Consider the following 12,403-nt stretch of genomic DNA (forward strand, 5'->3'; position numbering starts at 1 on the left):
GTAATATATTGTGGAGAGTGTTTGATGACTATCCTTAGTTGTCAGCTTGACTATATCTGGAATTACCTACAAACCCCAAGCAGCTAGGTACACCTGTGAGCGATTATTTTTTGGGGGGTGAGGGGTTGTTCTGAATCATTTGAAGTGGAAAGACCAACCTTAAATCTGATCACCCGAGGGTAGACTTAAAGCTAGGCCACACCTGGGTCTACATAAAGGGCATGGAAGAAGAAAGGCTTTGCTTCCCCCGTGTGCCTTTGCTTTCCCTACGAGCTCATCTATCCTGCTATAGAGGCATTCCCTTACCATATTAGAGCCTACTTCAGGACTCTGGCATATGCAGAAGAACAACTGAAACATCCAGCTTCGTGGAATGAACGTCTGTTGGATTCTGGGAGACAGTGATAGTTGGACTAGCAGGACCCCTGCCTGTAAACCACTCTAATAAAACTTCTTTATATATAAATTCATCTTGTCAGCTCCATTCTTTTAGAAGAACTGACTATATGGGGACTTTCTTTTCTGGTTCTAGGTTCTTCTTGTATCTGTATGTGTGTGTTTCCCCTTAATCTGGGGAGAGATCTGATCTATGGCATTGACTTTGTATTCTCCTTCATCTATACATATAATCTGAAGATTTAGTCTTTTCATAGAACCTTATAATTCCTGCATGATTCATGTGATTAAAATATGTTTTCATAGCCTTTGCTTGTGTAGTCTAACTCCTTTTCTTTATTTTAAAATTCTGACACTCTATCTTCTTCTTGATCCTACTTATAAGCCTCTGCCTGAGTTTTCTGACTTGGTTATTGTGTTTTTCAATTCCTTTTGAACTTCAGCTTGAACTTTCACTATTTCTAAATTTTTATTTAATTAAGCTTTTGAATCTTGGGTCATCTCCACAATTTGATTCACCTCTGTATTTGTCTTTTCTTGGCCAAAACTTTAAGGTGTTTTTTTGCTTATCCTGTTTAAGTCCATTGAGGGTTTTTTTAAAAAAAGATTTATTTATTTAATGTATACGAGTACACTGTAGCTGTCTTCAGACACACCAGAAGAGGGCACCAGATCTCATTACAGATGGTTGTGAGCCACCATGTGGTTTCTGGGAATTGAACTCAGGACCTCTGGAAGAGCAGTCGGGGCTCTTAACCGCTGAGCCATTTCTACAGCCCCCATTGAGGGTTTTTTTTTTTAAATGTTTTCTTAAAACTCCTTGGATTCTTCATTTAAATTTATGATTGTTGTGTGTGCTGAGGTTTATCTAAGTAATTCCCATTGGAAAACACTTCTATAATGCTAGAGGGTGGGTGTGGAGAGGGAGGGAACATATCTTGGTTTTTCATATTGTTTGAATTTTTGCCACATGACCTGTGCATGTAGATTTCTTTTCTTAGACCAATACAGAGTCCAGCTTGCTTCAGGCTGGGCCAGCACGGGAACTGCTGTGTGTGCAGAGCCAGGCTTGGGAGTGGAGATGGTGCAGCATGCTTGGCTCCAGAAAAGCCATTAGAGAAAGCCAGTGGGTGAACTGTGCCTCCCGCACTGAGAATTCCTAAGCAGTTATGTTCTAAATCAGAGAGAGTATTGCTGGGAGCAAGATAGTGTCCAGGAATCAGCTGGCTTAGGATTCTTTCTTACTATGTGGATAGGGATTGTAGTTAGGCAAGGAAAGCTTTTGAAATGCTGGTCTCTAGTGTAGTATTCATTTCCTCTCAGGTGTAGTAGCACTGAATGGTAGAAATAGTTGCCCTTATAAATGTTGTCATCCCAGGTAGCCACAGGCATCAGAACTTTTGGTCCTAGCAGTTTTAGAGCACTGTGAAGATCTCAGATATGAGAATCCTTGGTTCTACAAGCCTAACATCTCTGTGCAGATATTGGGACCTTTCCCCTGTAAGCATCATATCCCCTATGTACTAAGACTCTTGGCCTCACATTATGATCTCCATGTAGTCCTCTGGTATTGTTCCACTAGACCATGCTATAGGTGAATGCCCCAATTACATAACCACTTTCCAGTGAACTCCAACTTTTTTGGCACGTGTATGTGCTATGCATGCTCTTTTGTATTCATGTTAGTGTGTGTGTGTGTGTGTGTGTGTGTGTGTGTGTGTGTGTGTGTGTGTGTACTTGTGTTAGGTATGTAGGGGTCAGGCAGAAGTTGATTGCTGAAGCAGGATTCTTTGCTTGAACCCAGACATTACCAATGCACCCGTCTAGCCAGCTTGCTCCAGAGGTGCTCACCTCCTCCTTCGGAGGGTTGGGAGTGTAGAGAGATGGGTTTTATGTGATTCTAGGGATGCAGACTCTGGACCTCTCCCCTGGATGCCATCTCTTGAGCTCCTAGACACTACCTTTAAAGGTACTGCCATCTTCACACTGCCACTGCCACACTAGTGACAAAGCTTGGAGCACATGGCCTTTTGGAAGGAAAACTATATCCCCAGCATAGTGAGTGGGTGTCAGGGTGACACTTATGTGCATCCTAGTGGTTTCTGACATAGATGGTTTGAAGAGCTCTAAATGGCCTCTGGTACCAATCTTAGTTAGCACATGCAACACAGATGTCTTATTTATTTATTTATTTATTTATTTATTTATTTATTTATTTATTTATTTATTTATTATGTATGCATCACACAGTTTTCTGCCTGCAGGCCAGAAGAGGGCGCTAGATCTGATTGTAGATGGTTGTGAGCCACCATGTGGTTGCTGGGACTTGAACTCAGGACGTCTGGAAGAGCAGTCAGTGCTCTTAACCTCTGAGCCATCTCTCCAGCCCACAGATGTCTCCTTTAAGGGTTCTCCTTTCAGTATTGTGCTCTTGGCTCTGTGGAGGACAAGCCCAGGCTTGGTATTTCAGATGCCATGGTATATCTCTTTCAGTAGTGTTGGCAGGGCAGGAGAGGTGGGCAGAGTTGGTCATCTGTAAGTGCTTACCCCACTGACCCTCTGCCCAGGCCACTGTGAGCCCTATGGATATGTACCCATAGTTCTAGCCAACCTCTGCTGGGAGCAGGGCCTTGGTATTGGTGACTGGATTTGTCTTCTATCTGGAACTTGAACTTGATCTTTCTGTGACTCTATGTACTGAGAGTCTTGACTACCTCTAACATCTCCTGTCTCATGTCTCCTGGTCAGAAACATCTGTCTGGACTCAACTCTGTGAATCTGGAAGCCCGACTAAGTGTCATCATGTGCTAGCTTCAGTGCACTAGGGAAGCTGTAGTGAGTGTGAGTACTTCCTTGCTTTCCCCAAGTTTCTAGTCTAACCATGAAGCCCTGGGAGTTGGAAGCAGCATTTTATGGAGGCATACATTATTTTCTAAATGATTTTCTGTGGTTTTCCATACATTTTCTGAGATAATGACTTGTAAAAGGCTTATCTTCTTTGGACTTAGGGCCATCTCAGGGTTCCTTGACAGCTTGGGCAGGAAGTGTACCAGTGTTAAGCCCAGCATATCGATGTGCCCATCTGTGAGAGATTGTGACAAGCATTCGATGGCTATCAGATAATATAGCTGATTTGCTAGTAACATTTTCTAGAGAAACAAAATTGTGCGTGTTTTCATGAATTGATGCCCACAGCTTTGCAGCGGAATAAAGCTATTGTCATTACTCCTGAGTGATGGCTACTTGGGCCCTGCAGTAATCTCTTGTAAATAGTCAGTGATTATTATCTGAGATTTACGGGAATTTCAGACCCCCGAGCATGACCTCAGTCGTAAGACATTCCTGGCAATCCTGGAATTCTTACCAATGAGTATGTTTGCTTAGGTAATGGTTTCCTATGACAACTCCCAGATCAGATAGGAGGTTTTGGTATGTGGCAATTGCTAGAAGGTCTTGTGTGTAATGATCAGTAAAAGCACGTTGGCGAGGGGGTTTGTTTAGTTTATTAGCTCTGATGTCCTGCTGCTAGCAAAAGCCTGTAATATATCATGCTCTCTCTCTCTCTCTCTCTCTCTCTCTCTCTCTCTCTCTCTCTCTCTCTTCCCCATATGACCTGACCAGTATAACTCTGAACACAGACACAGCTTGAGGATGGCAAGCTCAGAATCTGAAGGGGCTGTCAAGGTGGAAGCCCAGGGAGGACTTGCTGTTAAGCTTAAAACCATCAGCCAGCAAAAGTTCTTCTTCAAGAGAATTCAATCTCTGTACTCCATCCAGTAAGCTGGACGAGTCATCCATATCATAAAAGATAATATATTATTTGAAGTCCATGATTTAAATATTAATCTCACCAAATTATCCACAAAGCATCAAGATAAAGATTGGACCAAGTCCCTGGGCTCTTGTAGACCAGCCAAGTAGATGCAGAGGCTTCCTTGCTATTCTGGCTGCACCTACTACTTCCAGTGTTTGCTTCATTATCATTTCATGTTCAGTGAAACCTGGAGATCTGTGGACTTTGGAGAATATTTTGAGCCTTCCAGAACCACAGAAGCCACCTCAGAGAGGATCTTAGGAGCCACGGAACAGGTTAGGGACTTTGAAAGCTAGGAAGCTTCTAGAACACCAACATGTTTGAGCTGGAAAAAGCAGTTCTGAGGCTGTTCTAAAGTCAGTCTGTGTAGGTGGGTTCACAATGGTCACAAGCAGCTTCCCTGGGGCCTAGATGGGCAGGAGCCAGAGGAGAGAGATATTTTCTAGTATCAAAGCAGGGCAGAAGTATCTGGATAGGAGACAGTCTTCTACACAAGGACAGAAGAGGCAGGTATCTTGGGTATTGAGCAAAGGGGGTAGTCTGATGGCTGCATCTGGATAACTGCAGGAAGCTGTGGTCTGTGGCTGCTTCTTGCCATGAGCCTGTGGTAGAATCAGGTCTCAAAGAACAGTTAGGAAACTATACATTTAGGGAAAGTATGGCACTTCTCTAAAGGGAATCATAGGTTCTGGGTCCTGGGATGTGGGGTTGTTGGGGTGGAGTAACTTAGTCAATGTCCCTTGGATCCTTCTCCAATCTCCAAAATATAGGGAGTTCAGAGTAGGCAGAGAAGGCCATGTGCCCTAAGTGAGGAAGAGCTAGATAGTATCAGAGGTCACCCCTATGTTCATGGTTCATCTTTAGGGGAACTTGTACTCTATAGCTTGTTACTTTGTCCTTGTCCTGATGGACCACAAACACTCCAAGATGTAATGCTTGTCCCACAGGGTTTCCAGTTAGTGTCTGTGGGACACAGAGATCCAAGTAGTATCTTATCAGTCCATGGAGTCTGACTTCACTGTGGCTCTCATGATCTCTGTGGGACACCAAGATGTCTGCCTGTCCCAGTCTTCCACAGTGTGACTGGATGGATGAAGGGGAAGTCTTGGGTGGCCACAGCTGGAGAAACTCATTGGCTTTGGAGAAAGATGTACAATGAAGTTCTGAAGTTCTTCTGTGCCATAAGAATCCTATAGGTCATGGGAGACAGTGATGAGGATAGACTTCACATATTTTGATTGTACAGAAAAGCACAAATAAGATGGCAGATAAATAGCTTATTAGAGTTATTTGATAATGCATATGGTGTATCCAAAGAGCATGTAATATGTCTCAACCCAATTTCTATTCACTTTCTTTGTTTTATGCTGTTTTTAGAGACAAGATCTTGTTATGTGTCACAGGCTGGCCTTGAACTCACTATCCTGCCTCAGCCTCCTTAGTGTTGCAATTGCAGGTGGCTGGCATGGCAAGTGGCTAATGTTTATCAGTTCTACTGTTGAAGATATGGGTGTTACCTACAAAGATTTGGGGTGTCTTAGTTTGTTATATGAGACCTATAGGTGCTGAATATGGTACACTAAACACTGTTTTAATCACTACGTCATTTTTCCTGGATCGGTTCAGCTTTTTGCTGGACCTAAACTGCTTTCAGGATACCCTTGGCCCTACATTAGCTACAGCTGTACCTTACACCTCTGGCATTAGGCCTTAAGAGACTCTTGTTCCATGGGGGCAGGTGTTCAGTTGTTGGCCCATTTAAGCCCTGGGGACCTGCCCCACAGACCCAGGAGCCCTTGGGGACTTAGGTATCAGTCAGGCGGAGCTGCCCAGAGCTCCAGGGATGGGGTTAGACAGGCAGCTGTGAGTTAAAAACAGTTGAGCTTGTATCCCAACCACAGCCGGGTAGTTTGCAGATGTCCCTTTGGGAGAGACCTCCACAGATGGTGACCATAGGCACTGGGGTATGCCTGCTGGTGGTGGAAACCAGAGACAACCTGCGGTTTGGCTACACAGATCCATCTGCACTGGGATAGCTTCTGGCCACCAGGGGAGGAACAATTCTTTTACCAGGAGACCTACATTGCAAGTGGGACCGGAGTTGACTTTGAACTTCTGGGTCAATGAAGCTCAGGGCAGGACAGACACTGGGCACTATCCCCAGGCAATGTGAAATTCTCCTTCTGTTGCTGCTGTTGGGCCTGGTGGATGGTGTCCACCATATACTTTCCCCAAGCTCAGCACAAAGGGGCAGAGCTGTGGGCCCTGGAGCCTCAGTGGGAAGCAGCAGGTCTAGCCTGTGGACCCTTCCAGGCAGGTAAGAGACTTTCTTATAGGGGAATGTATGTGTGTGGGTCCATGGACTGGAGGCTGAAATGGGTGACTGGGAAGGAAGGTAACCATTGAGGCCATAGGTGTGAGAAGGAAGGATCTGCCTAAGAGGAGGGGGCTGGGCAAATGCTAGCTTAAACTTAGTACCTAACTCATGCAAGGCCAGTATTCTATCAATGAGCCATATCCATAGCCCACCTCCCTTTTCCATTTATTTAGAGAAGAGGGCTTGCCTGATTGCCTAGGCTGATCTTACTTTCTGTAGCCTATGCAAGATTTGACCTCCTAGATCCTTCCTCCTTCCTAAGTCCTCTTTAGTAGCTGGAATTAAGGCTGGTACCAGGTTATTTTAGTGTGTCATGGTCCTAGTTCATTCAGAATTGTGTGTGCTCATCTTAGTCAAATAGTTGCAGTTTTAGAAGTTTATTCTTAGGCAATTATCAAAACATCCATTAAATATTCTAAGAGTGTCTTGGGCTGGGAAGAGTAGACACTGGGGACATGGAGACCACCCAGTGAAGAAGACTTTGACTGTCAAGCATGAGGACCTAGTTCAGACTCTCAGCACTCATGCATCTGCTATCAAGATACAATCACATGTTTTTTTACTCAGATAAATAGAAAAAAATTAAGGTTTGGTGTGGTGGCACATCCCTTATATCCCAGCAGTTGGCAGGCAGAGGCAGATAGACCTTTGTGAGTTTGAGGCCAGTCTGGTTTACATAGTGGCCTCATGACAGAAATAAAACAAAAGAATTCTCACAAAATATAGTGTGCATGGGTCCTGGGATGAAGCACAGGACCAGGAGGAATACACACACACACACACACACACACACACACACACACACACACACACACAAATACACATCAGAGATTCCTGGTTCCACCACACTCACCAGAGAAGATATACCACCCAGAACTTTTCTGAGAATCAGTTGGGCCTGGTGTTGCCATCAACTGGATGGAAATAGGAGATGGATAGATGGACTTATTTTCTGCCAAGGACACAGTTCATTTCCTGAAGTCCGGTGCCTACCTCACCCAACAGGTTCCTGTTCCAGATCATCCCACGGGGAGCAGGTCCCAGGTGCTGGCCCCATAGGCTTCCATCCAAGTCCCAGTTATGGTACGTCTTTGGTAGTGGGACCCAGCTCACAATCCTAGGTAAGCGATTCCCATGGTCTCATGATCCAGCTGTCTTAGGGAAGTCCCTTTTTCCTCTGGGGAGTTCTTCTCACCTGCCTTTCCTAGTCTTGTAGTCTGAATGGTACCTTTTTCTGTGAGTGAGGGGAAGGCAAGTAGTTCTAAGGTAAACCACAGGAAAGGTCCCAATAGCTTCAGCTACTCTTCCGAGGCAGATGTCCAAAAAGGGATCAGGGGCTGAGGTTTTCAGGCTGTAGAGACCACTGCACTTCAGCATCTAAACTGAGGCCCAGATGCCCATCCAGATTAAGAAGGCCACATAGTAGGTGCAGGGATATGACTGGTGCCATGATTCCTGCCTTTAAAGATTCAGGTAACCCTAGATAGAAAACCACAGAGGCTGAGAGAAGAATCTGGCCCAGTTTAATCTTCTGCTGGCCAATGAGGTCATAGAGACACAGAAAAGGCTTAGAGTGACCAGGTAACTAGAACCAGCTCCTCCCAGGATGATTACTAGAAAAAAAATGTAGACTGTCTATTGTTCCTGGGGTTTCTCAGGCCTGGAGCCTGTTGTCTAACTTGTCCATCTCCCTCAAATGTCCTTAGAGTTAGATGAGGAATGAGGGAGCAAATGGCGCCAAGTGAAATCAGGAGTCACCAGAGACTTCCTGGGTGGTCAGGGGTTTGCTATCCTTCCTAGTCTGGGAGACGGAGCCCCAGGAGCACAGTCAGAGTAGGTCTTGTGATTACTGTGGACAAAGCATCAGGCCCTTGGAGGAGTTCCTAGGACTTTTCAGGATGGAATCTAATCCTTGGTGAGATAACTAAATAGAATCTGGAGCACAGGCCCGGGAGCCCTTATACAGCAGGCACACCTCAAGACCAACTCCCCAGGACCAGTCTTGCAGAATAAATGAGCAGTAATTCTCAGAGGAGGCTCTGACACTGGAGAAGCAATGGGGGTTGGGGAGCTGCTCCCTGAACTCCCCCACCCCCATAGGAGGCCAGCGTCAGATCCCAATTCAGATTCCAGCTCCTAGTGGCTAGAGAGTACAGATGGCCTTGGTCTTAGTGGGGAAACTGAGATTGCAAGGGGCAGGGTGTGGGTCATTTCACCTGGAAGAGGAACACGGTCTAATGGGGCACCAGGCTGTCTGCTCTCCAGGGGACTCAGGTGGGCAGAGGAAAAGAAGGAAGCATCCTTGATGGAACACTCTGAGCTGTAGTGAATGGCTACAGGGCTCCTGATAAGAGGAGGATGCTTCCCTGTCATGTGGGCTCTCCTATGCCAACTCTTATCCCCTTCTCTATCTGCACAGGGCAGCCCAAGTCTGACCCCTTGGTCACTCTGTTCCTGCCTTCCTTAAAGAATCTCCAGGTTAAGAAGGCGACACTAGTGTGTCTGGTGAGCGAATTCTACCCAGGTACTTTGGTGGTGGACTGGAAGGTAGATGGGATCCCTGTCACTCAGGGTGTGGAGACAACCCAACCCTCCAAACAGACCAACAACAAGTACGTGGCCAGCAGCTACCTGACACTGATGTCTGACCAATGGATGCCTCACAGTAGATACACCTGCCAGGTCACTCATGAAGGAAACACTGTGGAGAAGAGTGTGTCACCTGCTGAATGTTCTTAGACCACGATCCTTCCTGAAGCATCAGGGGGCCTGGATCTAAAGTTCCAGAAAAAAGTTTTTTGTTTTGTTTTTTTGTTTTTGTTTTCTTTTGCCATTAATCATCCCACTGTTTTTCCTGTGTGTAATACTCAATAAATATCTTATCAGCAACAAGAGTCTTGCCTATATCATCACTTGCATGCCCAGGGATGCAGAGTTGGGGAGTCCTGGAACCCAGTGGGAAACTAACCCAGAGGAGAGTTTTCAATCCAAGTATTCCCTGGAAAATAGTGTTATTGCTAAAATTCCTTCTTAGCGGAGACATATGTGATATGTACTCCTCCTAAGGTACCGATGACAAGTCAAGGCACCACCAAAGTTCATTCTGGGAAACCAATGCGTTTCTTAACTTCCTTACAGAGAGCATAGGTGAGGGCTTACTTACCTAGTGTGTGTGCTCCTCCCTCCTAACAGGCTGCACCTGAAACACCTTACTTAGAAGGGTAAGGGCCTTTCCATGCAGTATCACTAATTAAGGCAGAAATGTATTCAACAGATTGTAGGAAAGAACTTGATACTCAGGTTAAGAATCTCATGCTCTTCTCCATCCCTCCATTTGGTGGTATAAATCATCAACAAATCTAACTAGGATGATTTTTTTTTTACAGTGGGGTGCAGCTGAATGCCCCAAGATGGCAGTTTCTTGGGTTGGTGAACAGTCACTCACTGTTGGAGATTGGTTCTAATGCTCTGACACAATCAGGAATTTGCAGGTCCAAACACTAAAGGTTTTTGTCCCCAATTGGTTTGGGGTTCTGGTCCCCAAATGGCCAATGGCTGGGAATGGGGCAGGACCCTGGAGTTGTGCAGTCTAGGATGCAGGGGAGAGAGAAGGGAGATGGCCATGAAGTGGTGGGAGATGGATGGATGCAGGAGCTGCAGGAAAGAAAGCCAACCAGGATGTGAGAATTCAGGTGGGTAGTTACTGGCCACTTCCCCAACTGGGCTTGGGTTGTCAGGGGAAAGTTTAGGGGTTCCCAGGCTTTGGTAGCCAAGGTATTTTAAAATTAACTGGTGTGTGTGTGTGTGTGTGTGTGTGTGTGTGTGTGTGTGTGTGTTCCTGATGGGTGGCTGGAAACATTCAATTCACTGGAAACACAAAGTGGTATAACTAAAAACTCCTGCTACAATTCACAAGTGTGGTCATCAAGATTTCAGCTCATGCGCTACTATGTTTTTCTCCCTCCAGCATAGCCCTTCCCTCATGTTCCTCTTCCTTTCAGGATGGAGCTCTAACCTCCTGAGATAAGGCCTTCTATTTCCACTTTAGTCTGAGGACTCAAGACTTAGAAACAGTAGGAAGTGGCTCAGGTTGCATTTGAGTCAAGAACAGAGCTAGGATTGGAACATAATCCAAGACATAACCTTTAATGGAGCCCGTCTGTCCTGCTTGTTGCTGGTCCTATGTGTTGCGGCTTGGTTTATCTTTCCCCCCCTTTCTTCTCCATCCTCAGCTCTGATTAATTTCAGTCTGGAGGTTACTGGGATGGCCAGCAGCAGTGTGACTTTTCCTGGTGAGATGTGAACAGATGTTTCTTCATCTCAGATGGAGAACTACTTGTAGACAACAGTAACAATCCCGCTGAAGTCCAACATGGCAAATTAATGAGTTTATTTGTTTTACTTATAGGAGTATGCATGACTCAGAGGTAGCTGCATCACCAAAAAGCCTTCCCATCATTAGGAGTGGCAGTCTCATGAAAGCTGCACTATGGGAGATCCTTTTGAGATTCCCAGGCACCTCGGCTGGTTGGAAAGTCACCTCACCCCAGCAATCACTACAGCTTATAAAACCATGGGAATCTTGTAAATATTGGGAACATTTCAGAACTTCTAGAGACTTATGCATTTGTTCACTTCCTGAGCCTTGTAAAGTTCTTTTACTTCCTGGTTTATTTTTATTTTGTGTTTCTTGTCCATATGTGTGAAATGGGCACCTCATGTGGGTCTAATGCCCCAGAAGGCCAGAAGAGGCAGTAAATAGCCTCCAACTGGAGTCACAGATGGTTGTGTGTTGGGAACTGAGCTGTGGTCCCCTGCAAGAGCAAAAACTGCTCTTAAACATTGAGACTTCTCTCCAGCCCCTACTCTCCAAGTCTTAAAAAGTCTCTGCTAGTATACATTGTTTCAGTTTAGATGACATTGCTACACCTACTGGGAGAAGAGACAGGTTCCAACTCCTCTCTCTATTTTCCTGGCTTAACTGACACTCTACAACAAATCAAGGCACACGGCCTCTCCAGATTTTGTTGGGTAGCTCCTGCATCCACAAGTTTTGTGCTTTTTCAGATAGCTGAACTTTGAGGTGCCAACTCCTTCTATGCCTCCTTTAGCAGGTGTTTCCTGCCATCTGCCTTCCACAACTTGGTTTCCTGGGTAGTGACATAACAGATCCATGCATGTTGCTAGATTCTTAGTTAGGGCTTCTATGGGCATGATAAAAAACAAACAAAAACAAACAAACAACAACTATGACCAAATACAACTTTTGAAGGACAGTTTCAGCTTATTCTTTGTAGTCTGTCATCTAGGAAGTCAGGGCAGCAGCTCAAGGCAGGAGCTGATGCAGAGGCCAAGGCTTCTCATTGCCTTGCTTCTCATGTCTTGCACAGCAAACTTTGATATAATACCCAGGACCACAGTGGCCTGGGCAATTCCACATCAATCAAGAAAATGTAGCATAGGCTTGTCCACAGGCCAATTTGGTAGGAACATTTTTTTCTGAGTTGAGATTCCCCATTCCCCTATGACTTTAGCTTTTGTCAACTTGACATGAAATTAGTAAGCACAATTGACCCTTTGTCAACTTGACACACAAATACATCAGCATAATCTTTGTTTTTTGTTGTTCCTAAGATTTTATATTAATATCAATATCACAATAAAAATATTCTAAATTTAAGGGTCCCACAGTTCTTAAAAATTTCAACACTTTAAAAGTTCAGTGTTGCCCTTCTGGTCTGAACCAGTGCCCTAGCAGATCTTGGCTGCTAGTTCTGCACCCACTCCTACAACACCCAGAGGGAGCCTGACTCCCA

General features: G+C 45.2%; 1 protein-coding gene across 2 annotated transcripts; it reads left to right on the top strand.

Annotated features, from left to right (window-relative positions):
- The first annotated feature begins 6,096 nt into the window (after positions 1-6,096).
- On the top strand, positions 6,097-9,479 carry Igll1 (immunoglobulin lambda-like polypeptide 1). Of its 2 annotated transcripts, none has more exons than XM_006248656.5 (3): positions 6,097-6,527; positions 7,593-7,670; positions 9,007-9,479. In XM_006248656.5, exons 1-3 carry the CDS (start codon positions 6,419-6,421, stop codon positions 9,324-9,326), a joined length of 507 nt encoding a protein of 168 aa, XP_006248718.1. In that variant the 5' UTR covers positions 6,097-6,418; the 3' UTR covers positions 9,327-9,479. The 2 variants fall into 2 exon arrangements, with proteins under 2 accessions (XP_006248718.1, NP_001177270.1); NM_001190341.2 differs by having other exon boundaries at positions 6,225-6,527; positions 7,593-7,708; positions 9,007-9,476.
- Positions 9,480-12,403: the final 2,924 nt, after the last annotated feature.

The sequence above is a fragment of the Rattus norvegicus genome, chromosome 11 (genome assembly GCF_036323735.1).
Source record: "Rattus norvegicus strain BN/NHsdMcwi chromosome 11, GRCr8, whole genome shotgun sequence".
Lineage (NCBI taxonomy): Eukaryota > Metazoa > Chordata > Mammalia > Rodentia > Muridae > Rattus > Rattus norvegicus.

Coding starts and splice junctions, on each gene's coding strand:
- Igll1 (NM_001190341.2), top strand. CDS start 6,334: ATGAAGCTCAGGGCAGGACAGACACTGGGCACTATCCCCAGGCAATGT. Junction 6,528..7,592: donor CTGTGGACCCTTCCAGGCAG/GTAAGAGACTTT, acceptor CTCACCCAACAG/GTTCCTGTTCCAGATCATCC. Junction 7,709..9,006: donor GACCCAGCTCACAATCCTAG/GTAAGCGATTCC, acceptor CTATCTGCACAG/GGCAGCCCAAGTCTGACCCC.